The following is a 17,358-nucleotide window of genomic DNA, read 5'->3' as shown; positions in this document are numbered from 1 at the left end:
TTCCTTAATTAATTTAGTACGCGATTTTAGTTTTTAGTTCAAAGTTTTTCTGTTTAATAGACGCTTCTTTTATACCACAACTTGTCCGTTCTAAAGCCAAAGTCAAAGAGAGAGAAGTCAAGCCACTTTCAGTGTGACCAGCCCTTCGGTGTCGAACAATCTTTTGCGTATAGAAAAATACGAAGATGGTATTTTTTCCACAGCTTTAATATGTGAAGATTCAACTTGATCTATTTTATAAGAATAAACCTTTGAGCACAGGCATACAAATTCTGTCATGAGTTTACCGTTAAGCTCATCTTTAAAAAATCCTAAACATTTTTTGTTAATTTTTTTGAAGTTATATAGATTAATTCTTTCATCTGAATAGTCCGATGTATCAAATTTTGCTTCAGGATCATTACGAATATCTTAATAAAAATCTTCAGTTTTTATTGTTTAGATAAGTGAATCAGTATCCATATAATTTAAGAGTAACTTTTCCTAAAACTTTGGCTTCATATATTGATAGTGAAAATCATACATTTTCCATTTCGATAAGTCTAATACTGCATGTCGACGGTCGAACATTGTAATCGATAGGTAGACTAAGTATTGTAAGAGAAATCTAGTATTTGTTAATTTATCCGATCTCGTATGGAGTTCTTGGCCCTTGAAGTGCGGGCCTACTAATATCTGTTTAATGGATGCCGCCATAAATTGTGCTTCTCATTGTCTTGTGAATCGTAGGAGGGCACACTGCGGTAAGATTAAGTTAGTTTGAAATGTATGAGGCTGATTTGAATTGTTAACAGAATAAAACGACTGCCACGAGCGCCACCAGGCGCACGCCGCCCTTAAAGTTCACCCTCTCTTCGGACCTACGCGTGTGGGGTAGTCGTTAACAAGGCAACTCCATATGATGCAAGACAACTCCTTTTATTCGCAGTCCTAGGGAGACTGTGAGGGCAACTTGCGCTGGAGGACGGCTTGACGACCAGCTAGAGAGTTGCCAGGAGCAATTCCCGTACCAGTAGAGAAGTCGCAGGCAGCGACATAGACGGGCGCAGACAGCGCCGAACACTGGGTACGGACGGAGTCGCAGTCAGCGACAGGGAGACGCAGGCCGCGTCAGTTAAGGAGACCGCAGACAGCGGTCAGCGTCAAGCATCGCCTGCCGCAGCCAGCGGCCAGAAGGCACAGGTGCCGCCATTTTGGAGAGCGCTGAGGCAGCGCCGTATTTGGACCTGTTAGGATGCAGCATTCCCCGAAGAGGAGCTCGCGGCTGAGAGGAGGGGAAGCCACCCCGACAGCAACGCGAGCGGATCAGCAGCCAGTGAGTAGTGGAGCAGAAAACCGGCCGCGAGTGAACATAACCTCGGCGGCGGCCATTTCTAGCCCAGCCACTACGGTGACTACAGTAGCGTCCCAACCGAGGAGTACTGCTGTCACAGCTGCGGGATCAGAGCCAGAGCGGGAGACGAACCAGTCCCTCACGTCGGACCTTTTGAAAAGGATTGCGGCGTTGGAGGAGGAGCTAAAGCAGGTTAAAGCCCTGAACAGTGTGAGCACTGCCAATTGCGCGCCAATCGCAGTTGGCCCAAGCGCAGATGGCGCCAACAGTGGAGCGTCGGGGCGGCCGCCATCTTGGAGCGGATCGCCATTAGCCACATCTAACGGTGAGGCCTCAACTAACGGGGTCGGGCCGGTCCCACATAGCGGTGTCGGTGCGAGCAGTGCGGCCTGCACGCTGCCGCCATCTTGGAGTGGACCGCCATTGCTAACGACTAGCAATCATTTTGTAGAGCCACTGTGTGCTACAAGTGTTGCGCAGACAGCGCATGGATTCGTGCTACCGGGCGGGAGCACCCACAACGTGGCAACAGCATCGCCATTTGTTGGGTCCTACGCCCCGATAACGCCGAATGAATCCCAAAGAGTGTACGGGCCAAGGAAGCTTCCGGACCTGCCTGTATTTGGAGGGCAGCCCGAGGAGTGGCCGATCTTTAACTGTGCGTTTGTGGAGACGACCTAAGCATACAACTGCACAGACTTGGAGAACAACCAGAGGTTGTTGAAGGCGCTGAAGGATGAAGCACGAGAGACAGTGAAGTCGCTGCTGATTCACCCTGGGAACGTCAGCGCCGTGATGGAGCAGCTGCGCTTTAGGTTCGGCCGACCGGAGCAGCTTATACGCAGCCAGCTGAACAGCGTGCGAGAGGTGCCGCCGATTTCGGAGCAGCACCTGGCGAGGATCGTTCCCTTCGCAACCCGAGTGAGTAACCTAACGGCCTTCTTGCAGTCAGCACCTGCGGAACCCAACGCTAATGGAGGAGCTTGTGGCAAAGCTTCCTACGAGCAAGCGAGTAGACTGGGCCAGGCACGCTGCATCGATCGAGCCCTTTCCCACTGTGGCGCACTTCAGCGTGTGGCTGCAGGAGTACGCAAACGTCGTGTGTACGGTTTTGGACGTCGAGGGAAAGGAGCCGAGGCGTCGAGTTCTACATGCGAGCGTCGACCAGAACGGATGCGATCAACAGGATGATCGGCATGGAGGTTGTCCAATTTGTGGAGGGCAACATGCTGCGACGAGCTGCAGGGAGTTCATTGGAGCTTCGCCACCGGGTAGGTGGGGCATGGTGAGGAGGCACCGGCTCTGCTTCACATGCTTACGGAGTGGACGGAGTGGACATACGACCAGAACCTGCGATGTACATGGCGAGTGCCAGATCAACGGATGCCGCAGATTGCATCACCGTCTGCTACATGGCGCGGACGAGGAGCGAAGATGGCCGGCGAGGTGGCTTCAGGAGCCACAATGGAAGAAACCAGCAGTCAGCAGTTTCCAGACGCGGCCCGGACAGGAGGTCTTCGCCACGAGGTGGTTACAGGGACCACGAGGGGGGCCTACAGTCGGCTGTCCCCAGAAACAGCCTGGAGATAAGGGCCCCGCAGCCAGCGGAGGCGCCCGTGCAGAGGAACTTAAACTGCGTTGACGCCGAGGGAGGCCGACTTTTGTTCCGTATACTGCCAGTAACGCTGTACGGAGCTGGTCGCCAGGTGGATACATACGCGCTCTTGGATGAAGGATCCTCCGTCACGATGATCGATGACGAGCTACGGAGGGATCTGGGAGTGCGAGGCGTGCATCGACAGCTGAATATACAATGGTTTGGAGGAAGGGCCAGCAGAGAGCCCAGCAACGTGGTGAGCCTAGAGATAAGTGGAGCTGGGAAGTCCACTCGCCACGTTTTGAGGAACGTGTACTCCGTTTCGAGCCTGAGTCTGCCAATGCAGACGTTAGGTCGACGAGATGTCCAGGGCGTGCATAAGGATGCGCGTCTGCCGATGAAGCCCTACATCAACGTGGTGCCTAAGTTGCTCATCGGACTGGACCATGGACATTTGGGATTGCCACTTAGGACGAGGCGGTTTGCCAGAGAGGGACCGTATGCGGCCGCAACCGAGCTTGGATGGGTTGTGTTTGGGCCAGTAAGTGGGCAATCGACTACGCCGTCACCGAGGTCCTACCTTCTAGCCGTGTCAATGGATGATACGATGGAAAAGATGGTGGAGGACTACTTCGATATGGAAAGCTTTGGTGTGAAGCTCGCGCCACAGGTCGCAGGCAGCGATGACGCGCGGGCACAAAGGATCCTCGAAGATACCACGGTGAAAGTGGGGCGTCGCTACCAGACGGGATTACTCTGGAAGGACGACTACGCTGTGCTGCCACGGAGCTATGAGATGGAGCACAGACGGCTGATCAATGTGGAGAAGAAGTTGAAGCGCAACGGGCATTTGGCGCTGGAATACGATCGTATCATCAAGGATTACGTATCCAAAGGATATGCGAGGAAGCTGCAGCAGGATGAGGTCGCGGTGACGAGCGACCGGCTATGGTATTTGCCACATTTTGGTGTCGAAAACCCGAACAAGCCCGGTAAGGTCCGGCTTGTGTTCGATGCTGCAGCCAAGGTTGGAGGAACCTCGCTAAATTCGGCGCTGGACAAGGGGCCTCAGCATTACAAGCCCTTGCCAGCCGTGCTCTTCCACTTCAGGGAAGGAGCAGTCGGAGTCTGCGGTGACATCAAGGAGATGTTCCACCAAGTGCTGATCCGACCCGAGGATCGATGTTCCCAACGATTCCTTTGGAGAGATGGCAACGACGATCGAGACCCGGATGTGTACGAGATGAACGTAATGACCTTTGGAGCAGCCTGCTCGCCGAGCGCTGCGCATTACGTAAAGACGGTGAATGCCCTGAAGTTTCGGGATTCGGACCCGAGGGCAGTCAAGGCCATCATCGACTACCACTACGTCGATGACTATGTGGACAGTTTCGCTACAGAGAGCGAAGCTATAAGTGTATCTACCCGAGTGAAGGAGATACATGCGGAGGCTGGATTCGTGGAAGCGGCGTTGGGACCACCCGGACAAGTCAAGAGCGTCGGATGGGGTGAGGCTGAGCAGAAGATCCTTGGAATGCGCTGGCAGGTAGCCACGGACGACTTCAGATTCAAGGTGGAGTATCACCGAGTGCCAAGTAGCGTTCTAAGTGGAGATCGAGTCCCTACAAAGAGGGAGTATTTGAGCCTGCTGATGTCAACGTTCGACCCATTGGGATTCCTGTGCTGCCTGATGATTACAGCGAAGCTGTTGTTGAGAGAGATCTGGAGGCAGAAGATCCAGTGGGACGAACCACTACCGGAGGAGATAGGCAGAGCCTTTGCGGTCTGGCGCAGGGAGATGGACGCCGTGGGACAGTTCCGATGCCCTCGTCACTATTTCGGGCATGGAGCAGTTCGGACCGTCGAGTTGCACGTGTTCGTGGATGCAAGTCAATCTGCATTCGCGGCGGTGGCCTATTGGAGGGTCACGTACGAGGATGACAACGTGATGGTTAGCTAAGTGTGCGCAAAGACGAAGTGCGCACCGATGAGAACGATGTCGATCCCAAGGTTAGAGCTGCAGGCAGCGGTTCTTGGAACCAGACTGATGAACACTGTCCAGGAGGAGCACAGTGTGGACATCAGCGAGAAGGTGTTGTGGACGGACTCAAAAACGGTGCTGAGATGGATCGGCAGCACCCACCGCCGGTACAAGCAGTTTGTTGGCAACCGAGTGGCGGAGATTTTGGAGTCGTCGAAGGTTTCCCAGTGGAGGTGGGTACCTACAGCCGACAACGCAGCGGATGATGCGACGCGGTCGCAGAATAAGGCGGACCTTAGCCCGGAATCACGTTGGCTAAGTGGACCCGCATTTTTGAGGCAGCCAGCGAGCGGCTGGCCGGCGCCTGAGGAGGGAACTAAGCGTGTTCCAGATGCGCCTGAGGAGGGAACTAAGCGTGTTCCAGATGCGCCTGAGGAGGGAACTAAGCGTGTTCCAGATGCGCCTGATGAAGAGGAGATGCCCGGTGAGTTTGCATTGGTGGCCGCGGATGAATTTGCCATTCAGTTCCAGAGATTCTCGAGCTTCAGTCGCCTGGTGAGGACCACAGCATGGGTCTTGAGGTTTGCGCGTTGGTGTCGCAAGCAGAGAAGCAAGATCGAGGAGTACGGACTCACTGCATCGGAGTGTGAGGCCGCGGAGAACCTGTTAGTCAGACAAGCCCAGTTGGTGTCGTTCCCCGACGAGATGAGGTCGGCGGAATGCGGAAAGAACGTCGCCAGCTCGAGTGAGATTCGAGGTCTGGCGCCTTACGTGGATGAACACGGAGTTCTGCGAGTTTATGGCAGAGTTGATGCCGCGCTGTGCATGCCGTACAGTGCGAGGAGGCCCGTAATACTGTCACACAGGCACAGTCTTACGGATTTGATTGTGAGGCACTTTCATGCCCAGATGAAGCATCAAAACGTGGATGCGACGATTGCTCAGACTCGGACGAGATTCTGGGTCACGAAGATGAGACGAGTGCTGAAGGAAGTAATCTCGTCGTGCAACGAGTGCAAGTTGCAGCGAACGCGGCCGATGCCGCCGATAATGGGACCCCTACCAGAGGATCGACTGGAAGCGGGAGGATGGCCATTCAAGTACACCGGATTGGACTACTTTGGGCCACTGCTGGTGACTGTATCCCGTCACAGAGAGAAGCGTTGGGTCGCCTTGTTCACATGCATGACGACAAGGAAGATTCATCTGGAGCTGGCGCATGACCTGTCGACGGATTCCTGCATAATAGCGATCAGGAACTTCGTCTGCCGTAGAGGACCAGTACATAGACTGCGGAGTGATAACGGCAAGAACTTCGTGGGAGCTGACAGGGAGGCCAAGCGATTTGGAGACGTGTTCGAGACGGAGAGGATACAGAGTGAGTTGTCCAGCAGAAGCATTGAATGGGATTTCAATTGCCCATCGAACCCGTCTGAGGGCGGAGTATGGGAGCGGATGGTGCAGTGCGTCAAACGAGTGCTGCGCCATACCTTGAAGGAAGTTGCGCCGAGGGATCATGTGTTGGAGAGTTTCCTGATCGAGGCGGAGAATGTAGTCAACTCGCGTCCGCTCACCCACTTGCCGGTGGATGCGGACCAAGAGGCGCCGTTGACGCCAAATGATCTGCTCAAGGGAGCAGCTAACATGCCGAATACGCCTGGATTGGATGCGGAGCTGCCCAAGGAGGGTTCTACGCGAAAGCAGTGGAGGATTGCTCGCATGCTGCGAGACCGTTTCTGGAGGAGGTGGGTCCTGGAGTACCTGCCTACGCTTGTGCGCCGCGAGAAGTGGTGCCGGAGAACGGAGCCCATCCGCCAGGGCGATATGGTCTTCGTCTGCGATCCTGCCTTGCCCAGACGACGCGCTACTGTGCGCGTGAACGACAATGGCCTATCTCGGACAATGTTGCGGCCCGTCTCAAAACTTGCAGTTTTGGATTTGAGTGAAGCGGTTCTTCACGGGGTCGGGGATGTCGACGGTCGAACATTGTAATCGATAGGTAGACTAAGTATTGTAAGAGAAATCTAGTATTTGTTAATTTATCCGATCTCGTATGGATTTCTTGGCCCTTGAAGTGCGGGCCTACTAATATCGGTTTAATGGATGCCGCCATAAATTGTGCTTCTCATTGTCTTGTGAATCGTAGGAGGGCACACTGCGGTAAGATTAAGTTAGTTTGAAATGTATGAGGCTGATTTGAATTGTTAACAGAATAAAACGACTGCCACGAGCGCCACCAGGCGCACGCCGCCCTTAAAGTTCACCCTCTCTTCGGACCTACGCGTGTGGGGTAGTCGTTAACAAGGCAACTCCATATGATGCAAGACACTGCAAATCCTAAATACAATGGCTTATTAAATAGAACGGACAATCTTTTCATTTGAATTGCATAGAAATTATCATTTATTTTAGTTGCACTATGAAAATTGGATTTTGAAATTAAAGTTTTGGCACAATGTGCTTTTCGTCCAGTCTTCGAGCTATCCGGAGCATCCCATGTACTAATAAGCTTAATATCGACCCTGCGCTCGGGATCTTCCATTGTTTTTCCGTAAACAGAATTATTCATTAATTATATTTTTTGCATTTTGCCTATGTAAAGTATTTAGATCAATGTAATTCTCTAACCAAGGCTTTTGTAAAAACTGAACACCTCTATGGATCTTTTTCAATACTAACCCATTCTGTATACATTGTTGTAAATCCCGATAATGTATTACATAATTTTTCTTATTTTATACCCGTTACTCGTAGAGTAAAAGGGTATACTAGATTCGTCGGAAAGTATGTAACAGGCAGAAGGAAGCGTTTCCGACCCCATAAAGTATATATATTCTTGATCAGGATCACTAGCCGAGTCGATCTAGCCATGTCCGTCTGTCCGTCTGTCTGTCAGTCCGGATGAACGCTGAGATCTCGGAAACTATAAGAGCTAGGCTATTGAGATTTGGCGTGCAGATTCCTGAGCTTCTTACGCAGCGCAAGTTTGTTTCAGTAGAGTGCCACGCCCACTCTAACGCCCACAAACCGCCCAAAACTGTGGCTCCTACAGTTTTGATGGTAGATAGAAAATTTTAACTGAAATGTATAAGTCTTGTCAATACCTATCGATACCTTCCAGACAATGCGAAATGATTTTACGCGTGTATGTGTGTGTATGTAAATAGTTGCCGGCCGAACTTAGCGGCAAAGAAAAAAGCCCTGCCGGCGCTCAGAGAGAGCAAAGTGCGCGGCTAACTTATTCTATTGAATAATGAACCCTTTATCCATTTGTCCCATTGACGGGCAAAAACCTTTAAAGATCTGTACAACTTTATTTTTCTCTTTCAATGAATGTGCATTAGCTTAATAAATACCTATAGATTGTCCCAAAAAAACTTTTCCGTTTTCAGTCCAATGCTCAAAAACCAAAATAGTTAGGACAAGCCTTGACAATAGAGCCAGAAAACGACATACATACATACATATGTATGTATGCATGTGTGTGGATGTAAAAAATTGCAAACTAATATCCGCGGCAAATAGAATTCTTTCAAACAAAGCTATTCAACCAAATAATTTGAAATACAGAGTGTGCCTTAAAACTGTTTATGTTTAGCAAGCATACATAAATATAAATGTTTTTTGTCTATTTTATGTGTTGCTTTCTCATTCTTGGCGCTGGCTGAAACAAAAGCAGAGCCGAGAAATGAGAGCAAAGGAGAGAGAACAAAGTGCGCGGCTAACTTATCTTATCTGAGTAACGGGTATCTGATAGTCGAGGTACTCGACTATAGCGTTCTTCCTTGTTTAACTTTATCCTCTTTTGAGGCCAGACAATTTGACGGACAAAATGGAAGATCATTATGAAGATCATGTAAACGGTATGGATATATTAAGTCCACTTCCAAAAAAAACCCGTATTTGCTATCGATTGGAATACTATTCATATCAAAATTGTCTATGTCTGTGTTAGACTTCCACTTAAAATCTTTATATGGTAAAGGTTGTGACATTGCCCAACCATACAAGTTATTCGCATCCACTTAAATTAAAAATGAAGACTCCTTCGGGGAATCATAATCTGACAAATGTTTGTTATTTGCTTTTGTAAATCTATGACAACATTGAACTAAACCACCTCGAATGCTACTTTGAATAAATCTTTACATATCTATATCTGTCAGCAATTCAAGTTGAATATTTGTAGTTTTCAACATTGCCTCCCAAGATAGACCTGGTGTCGTAAAATACTTAGCTGGGTCAAGTGAATAAATTTGCATACAAATTTTTCGGAAGTTTTCAAAAATGTCGGTTAAAAGAAATACATCAGTTTTTAAATATAATTCTAAATAATCTTTAAGAGTGGAACAATGCGACCAAACTTTAAGAGCTTAAATTACTATAGAATTCTTCTCTTGGTGGGAGGGGAGTTTCCTCGAGTCTACTAGCGGAGTCTAAATATTCATAAAGATGTATACCTTTCTTACGCATTAGTCCAAATTCTTTATCATTACTGAAAAACGATTTAACAGTGTTCAATTGATCATCAACTAAATTAGAAGCATAAATCTATATGTATCGAGAATACTAATTTCAAAACTATTTCCACTTAAACTTTTTATTTTCTTTGAGACAGAAATATAGTTTTCCTTATTTATTGGTATTACGGAAATTTCACTTGGAATCTTTCCCAACTCTTGAATAAATAAATGACAGTCGTATTTCGAAAAATTATGAAAAAATACTGGTATGAATTTGTTAACTTTATAATCCAAGTTACATTTAGAGTGGGCTGCACCTCTAAAGCGACCTGTGAAATGACAATGATATCTAACCCTGTCAGTCCCTAAATCTTTCTGACAAATAGAACAATTCAATGAATTATCAAATATTTGCTGGTCATCCAAAGTCATTCTCATAGGAACTATTTTATGTAAGTAGTCGTCACTCAATTTAGTTAAATTTTTTATCAATGAATTTACAAAACTTACTCCCGAATTTCTTCATGTTTCTAAAACAAATTGATCTAGTCTAGAATCAAAAGCGCACTTTATATAATACGCATATGATATTGGAATATGTTCATTAATATTAAATATTTGGGGCTCACTTCAAGATTTTTCGGTTCCAGAATGCATTCAAAATCCGCGTAGACAACGAATGGAACTTGAAGCTGAAGTTGAACCTGGGTAAATTCCAATGTATTATTCTGGGGGTGTGGCATCTTTGAGACCTTCCTACTGCAGAGCGTTTTGTGTTTCAATGCAGCTTCCTCAGTTTTGGAAAAATTTAAAGACACATTGCAGAAATATTGCGCCCTCTTCTGATTTCCTCTCTGAGCAGTCATTAATTCTTGAAAGAGAAATATATACAAATTATTTAATTGCTTAAAAGAGATAAAAATGAATAAAAGAATTTACCTTGAAATATTTTTAATGTACATGTAATGTCCATTTCCACCTTCTTCCAAAAACATCATATTGATATGAAGGTTTCCCTCGTCTCTGCATTGTATCCGAATACGTTTAAACTCATATGAGTATTTTTCTTTAAAAAATTTTTTATACATTTTATTTCAAGGGGGAAAGTCAACCCTGTGAAATCTAATATTATTTCATCTCTTATACGAATTATCTCCAGGGATATATCAATATTATATGCCAAACATATTTGCGGCCTGTTAACAATTTTCAATGCAGAAATCAAAGCCCATTTAACAATATTGATCATTTTCGTTACAAACGTTAACTATTGCTTTTTTTGTTAAAAGGAAACGAGGTAGTGGTATGAAAGATGAACCAGCCATCGGTGTATAATGATTTACATTCATTTACAAGCGAATCAATTTTTTAAGAGACCATCCACTGTCTCTCTCTTGAAATTCTTGTGTTTTTGAAATTGTTTCCATGGTATGTTCATGGAAGATATTTTCTAAGTCAGAATCTTTATTCATGATCGTCATTTTACTTTGAAAACTTTTCATATCAATTTCTTCAGATTCATCTTTAAAAAGTATATACTCTGCAAAAAGTTCAAAGTTTACTTTTGCTGAAGTATAACTTTCTAATAGAATGCTGAGATGAGGTAGCAGGGACAATCCAGCTTCACTCAAGAAACTCTCAGGTTAGATCAAGTCCGATGCATCGTTTACATACATGTAATGTAGTATTCTATCCTTGAATCCCTCAGAAATTTTTTTAACTCTTCCGTCAAGGGGTTGAGTTGCATTTCGCTTATGCAACTCCGAACGGACATAATTTTCCCACTTATTCTTTAGCAAGAAACACTCGCAGGATTGACAAAACAGATTTTGGTTATTCATTTTATTTTATTTGTTTTGTTTAAATTCTTTTTTCACGATCACTTTTTCACTTTTACTTAAGTTGTGTTTGACGTAGCAGAGTATCCCACTTCAAGATTATTTTTTGAAGACTAACTATTGTCCTCGATCATTTATAGTGTTTGAAGTGGGCGTGAACGATAATATTGAAGATGAGAGATGCATACTTAAGATTTTTTTAAATTCAAAAACGTAGGCAATTCTAGTAGGTTACCTCGACTATTCATTGGTTAGAAGAAATGAGAAGTATTGATTTTGAAAAATATTTGATACAAGTGTAACCAATAGGACACCATCAATTCAATAAGGGAGACACAAAATCATTGAATAAAAGAGAGTGTTGGTTAGAAGAGGTCGCACATACTTTGCTGCAGGTGGGAAAGGAATTTTTTTTATACACACCATCATACTCAGGTAGCCAACAGGGGACAGTTTGGAAAAAATCATTTCGAGTTTGGGAAATAAACAAAGATTTTCATTTGTTGAATTTCGAGAATGCACATTTTTGGGTAAAAGAAGAGGAAAAATCAAAGATTTTCATTTGTTGAATTTCGAGAATGCATATTTTTGGGTAAAAGAAGAAGATGAAAACCTGTATAAAATTTTCTTTTAAATTGTGTAAGCATATTTAAAAGGGTAAGACGAGATTGTTGACTTAGATAGACAACATGCATTCAGTTAAAATAAATAACTTTTTGAATGTATTTGACGGAATTCTGTTCAATGCACACTGTGTACGGCTCCAGTTCATACAATCAAAACTCTTTGAATGTGAACGAGGTAATATAAAAACATCTATTCTGCACCTGCGTGTGGAGCAATGATGCAGCCACTGAGGGAGTTGATACTTGTGTATGCCATCGAATTTCGGATTACAAAAAGAAAGCACTCAACATTATGAATAAATACTATAATCTAGAAAAAAGAATGAAAATGATTAAATAACATAATAAAATATGTTCGCAATACCAAAATAAACTTCTGACTCGGCTACTTGCGAGTTGTTGCGCGGTCGTGATTTCAACCCCTATTATGGGAACGTATTAGAGCTAGCAGTCAGCCATGAGGTCGTTGGCGTGAGGCCCATGATCTTGTCAATGAGCGTGCGCCTTCTGGGTTGTGCAAGTTAACTAAGTAGCTAACCGCTAAAACCGCTGACGCGGCATTTGGCCGGATGCTCGTGCATAGCCGGCAAACACAGCATATTTGCGTGGCCGCTATGAATTTCATTTTTGTCAACTTTAAGTTTAGTTCGCTTCAAGCTCTATACGAGAGTTTTAGAGATTTTTACATTCTTGGAAAAAAAATTTATCTTTGAGGAAGAAACCACAGTAAATAAAATGTAAGTGCACCCCTCATTTAAATATTTTCTAACCAGTCTGCAAAGTAGAACTAGTTAATAAAGAATACTTCGAGAGTAAAACGGCTCCGAGCCTGACAAAATTCGGGATTTGATAAACGAAAATAAAATATATAAATATATTACGTTAAATTCATTCATTTTTCTGATTTGAAAAATTTTGACTATGGGTCGAGGCTGTGTGTCAGTCTTATATACCCTATATCTCTTATAATTTACAATATTATAATTTTAAAATATTTACCACTACACTAATTTTTATGCAAGGGCACAGGTATCTACTACTCTTAAAATTAACTAGGTGAATTATATAGTGAGGAAATACGAGCTCTCGTTTTGGCGGCTCTGTGTCCCCGTTTTCTAATCCTTTTGTGTGCGTATATGAGCTCGCCATTTTCTAAGTATAGAAGCGTCAAGCAGTACGCTAGCGATTCAGGGTCAGATAGTGAAGAACTCCTTCGAGCTTCCACTCCGAAAAACACGCGTAGAAACCCCCCAGCGGGCGAAAGGGTAGACCTCATGGATCCTGAACAACTTAGAGGAGTAGTGCAGGCGGCTATTGACAACGCCCTAGCCGGGCAGGCCGCCGCAAATTTACAAAAAGAACGGGAGTTCAGACAAGTAATCGATGCATTGACCAGCCAAGTGGCAGAATTGCGCGCTGCGCCCACGACGTCCCGAAGTTCGGCCCCAACGCCAGAAATTAAGGTTTATGCAGCCATAGAAATTATAGACACAGTTCAATGCAGCGAGCCTCTGGACGCTGTCAAGTGCCTACCCGAAATTGCGGGGGCACAGAAGTCATATGTTTCGTGGAGGCAAGCCGCCACCGCTGCCTACCACATATTTAGACGGTACAATGGTAGTTCACGCCATTATCAGGCAGTGATTATAATAAGAAGTAAAATAAGAGGCACTGCTGATGCGGTGTTGTCCTCCTTTGGCACAATTTTAAATTTTGACCCGATCATAGACCGTTTGGATTTCACTTACAGTGACAAACGGCAGATCCACGTCATTGAACAGGAGATGGGCACCCTCAGACAGGGAAGCCTCACACTCCTGCAATATTACGATGAGGTTGAGAAAATACTCACCTTACTCGGCGGCAAGAATTTTGTGTGATAAATTCCGGGACGATGCGCTCCGGGTATTTATTTCGGGCCTTAGACGCAGCCTATCTGATGTCATCTTCTCGCAAAGCCGAAGGAAATGCCAACTGCGATGGCATTAGCGCTAGAAGTGGAATCAAACCACGAGAGGTACACGTTCGCAACATCGTTTGCAAAGAGTCTAGAGGATAAGGACCGTAAGACGAGTCCAAAGGAGCAAAGGCGCCAGCAGGATACAAATTTTTCCCAGTTGGGTATTAATAAAAATCCCTATTATACCAAACGAGTTAAAGCGCAGGTACATTCTGACCTGCGCAATAACAAATTGCAGAGTAGACCGGAGCCGATGGAAGTCGACCCCTCTGCAAAGGCTTTCATTCCTGCCCAAGCTCCACCCTATCAGAATAGGAGACCGGCAACGTCCGAGCGCACAGGCGCCCCTAGAAAACCAAAAGCTCAGATCAGGAAGGGAAATCTTACGCCAACGCTGCGTCCAGCGCAATAGCAAAGATCAACGATGATGCTATTTGCGAATACGATTCAGAAGTAGTCCATTTTTAAGGGGAAAATCCCTGCTGCCCGTCATCAGACGAAGAGTAGCGGGGATAAATATGAAACTGCTTATTGACACGGGCGCCTCGAAAAATTTCATCCGACCGTTCGAAGGATTGAAATGCGTCCCGGTAGAAAACCCCTTCGAAATTAACTCAATTCACGGGAACACCACAATCACGAAGAAATGCTTCGTGTCACTTTTTGATTTGAAGGCCACCTTCTTCACCTTACCCGACTTATCTTCTTTTGATGCAATCGTAGGCCTCGACCTACTTAAACAGGCGGGAGCATCACTTTGTCTGGCCTCTGGCCACATCGAATGGGGCAACAAAGAGGAGAAAATTGATTTTCACTCGTGCCCTGATGTGAATTTCACCGAAGTGGATTGCTCAGATGCGCCACCTTTGGTCAGGAAGACATTTTTAACAATGCTCCGCGACAGGAAAAAAGCCTTTGCGGACCCCAATGAGGCTTTACCTTACAACACATCGGTGGTAGCCACCATCAGAACTGTTGATGAGGAGCCCATTTATGCCAAACTCTACCCATACCCAATGGGCGCAGCCGATTTCGTTAATGGCGAGATTCAAGAGCTGCTAAAAAATGGCATAATCCAGAAGTCGAGATCCCCCTACAATAACCCGATACGGGTTGTAGACAAAAAGGGCACCGACGAAACGGGCGTCCCTAAAATGCGACTCGTATTGGACTTTCGCAAATTGAACGAGAGGACAATACCTGATCGCTATGCCATGCCAAATATCTCTATGATACTAGGGAATTTAGGCAGAGCGAATTACTTCACTACGCTCCATTTAAAATCTGGCTATCACCAAATAACGCTGGCAGAACGCGACCGTGAAAAGACTTCCTTTTCCGTAAATGGAGGAAAGTACGAGTTTCGCAGAATGCCATTTGGTCTAAAAAATGCTGCCAGCGTTTTTCAAGGAACTATAGACGAAATACTGCGAGAGCAGATAGGCAAATTTTGCTATGTTTATGTCGATGACGTTATCGTCTTCTCAGAAGACGAAAACTCTCACATCCGGCACGTAGATTGGGTTCTCAAAAGCCTTTACGATGCTAATATGAGGGTATCAACTGAAAAATCTAAATTCTTCAAAAAAAGCGTTAGCTTCTTGGGTTTTATAGTCACCAGCAACGGGGCTACCACTGACCCAGAAAAACCAAGGCCATTCAGGAATTCCCTGAACCCAAAAACGTGTTCGAAGTTAGATCATTCCTTGGCCTGGCCAGCTACTATAGATGCTTTATTAAAGATTTTGCGTCCATAGCTCGGCCCATTTCAGACATCCTGAAAGGGGAATTCGGTAGTGTCAGCAGACACAGGTCGAAAAATATCCAGGTGTAGTTCAACGAGCCGCAACGGCTAGCTTTTCACAAGCTGCGTAACATTCTAGCTTCCGAGGAGGTCATCCTCAGGTATCCCAACTATAAAAAAGCATTTGATCTAACGACAGATGCCTCAGCTTATGGCATTGGCGCAGTCCTATCCCAAGAGGGACTTCCCATTACCATGATCTCGAGAACCCTAAAGGACAGAGAGATCAATTATGCCACCAATGAAAGGGAGCTGCTAGCAATAGTTTGGGCATTGGCCAAATTACGTCACTATCTATATGCAGTGAAAGATATCAACATCTTTACTGACCATCAACCACTGACCTTCGCGGTATCGGAATCCAATCCGAATGCAAAGATCAAACGGTGGAAAGCTCGCATCGACGAGTCCGGCGCCAAAATTTTTTACAAGCCCGGCAAGGAAAACCTCGTTGCGGGTGCCCTCTCAAGACAGCAACTTAACGTTCTGGGAGAGGCAGAAGCTTTTTCAAGTGCGGCCACGATTAACAGTGAGCTGTCACTGACCCACACAATTGAGGCAACGGATAAGCCCTTGAATTGCTTCCAAAACCAGATAACTCTGGAGGAAGCTCGCTTTCCGCAAAAACGCAACTTTGTCCTCTTTGTAAACAAGAGACGGCATGCGATCAGCTTCTCCTGCAAAGAGTCATTACTCAATGATCTCGCAGATTTAATTGTTCCTAAGGGCGTAAACGCCATCCATTGCGATTTGCACACACTCGCAATGATACAGGACCAACTGGTACGCCAATTTCCAGCCACAAAATGTTGGTATTGTAAAAATCGTGTAACGGACATTTTTGCAGTCCCGTAGAGACGGGAAATTCTGTCCACTGAACACAACAGGCTCACAGGTCAGGCCAAGAAAATGTAAAGCAGGTACTCTCCGAGTACTATTTCCCGAAAATGGCCAAGCTAGCTAGCGAAATCGTCGCTAACTGCAAAACATGTGCTAAAGCTAAATATGACAGGCATCCCAAAAAGCAGGAGCTTGGGGAAACACCAATCCCGTCTCAGGTTGGGGAAATATTACACATAGACATCTTCTCAACGGATAAAAAATATTTTCTTACATCCATTGAAAAATTCTCAAAATTTGCGATGGTCCAGCCAATCCCCTCTAGAACCATAGAGGACATTAAACCAGCACTGCTACAACTCTTGAATGTTTTCCCGAAAGCCAAGGTCATATATTGTGACAACGAACCATCGTTGAATTCGCACACCATTTTGTCCATGCTGGAAACCCTTTTCGGCGTGAGCATCTCGAATGCACCGCCCCTTCACAGTGTCTCAAACGGACAAGTGGAACGTTTCCACAGCACTCTAATAGAGCTTGCTAGATGCCATAAAATTGATAAAGGAATCAGTGACACCGTCGAGCTAATCTTGCTGGCCACAGCCAGATACAATAAATCTATCCATTCGGTCATCGACAAGAGGCCAGCCGACGTAATTCAAACACTGTCGGATCAACCATAGTATGAGATTCAGGATAAGATATAAATCGCCCAGGACAAGCTCAGGAACAGGGAAAATGCTGCCCGACAGAACAGGGTGTTCAAAGTTGGTGAAAAAGTCCTTGTAAAATCCAACAGGCGGCTAGGCAACAAACTCTCACCATTGTGTGAAGAGAAGATTGTGGAACCGGCATTTGGCCGGATGCTCGTGCATAGCCGGCAAACACAGCATATTTGCGTGGCCGCTATGAGTTT

The 17,358-nt window shown here is 45.6% G+C and overlaps 1 protein-coding gene and 1 long non-coding RNA gene across 2 annotated transcripts; both read left to right on the top strand.

Annotated features, from left to right (window-relative positions):
* Positions 1-681: 681 nt before the first annotated feature.
* Positions 682-841, top strand: LOC139353535 (uncharacterized). The gene is made up of 2 exons (XR_011604846.1): positions 682-743; positions 795-841. It is a non-coding gene; the product is annotated as an uncharacterized lncRNA (long non-coding RNA).
* A 4,085-nt stretch (positions 842-4,926) lies between these two features.
* On the top strand, positions 4,927-6,903 carry LOC118879735 (uncharacterized). Its single transcript, XM_070997920.1, has 2 exons — positions 4,927-5,308; positions 5,375-6,903. The coding sequence occupies exons 1-2, from the start codon at positions 4,927-4,929 to the stop codon at positions 6,901-6,903; spliced, it is 1,911 nt and encodes a 636-aa protein (XP_070854021.1).
* Positions 6,904-17,358: the final 10,455 nt, after the last annotated feature.

This window comes from Drosophila suzukii, chromosome Y, assembly GCF_043229965.1.
Source record: "Drosophila suzukii chromosome Y, CBGP_Dsuzu_IsoJpt1.0, whole genome shotgun sequence".
In the NCBI taxonomy this organism is placed as follows: Eukaryota; Metazoa; Arthropoda; class Insecta; order Diptera; family Drosophilidae; genus Drosophila; species Drosophila suzukii.
Note: the sequence above shows the minus strand (reverse complement) of the source record. Positions and strands in the feature narration are given on the sequence as shown.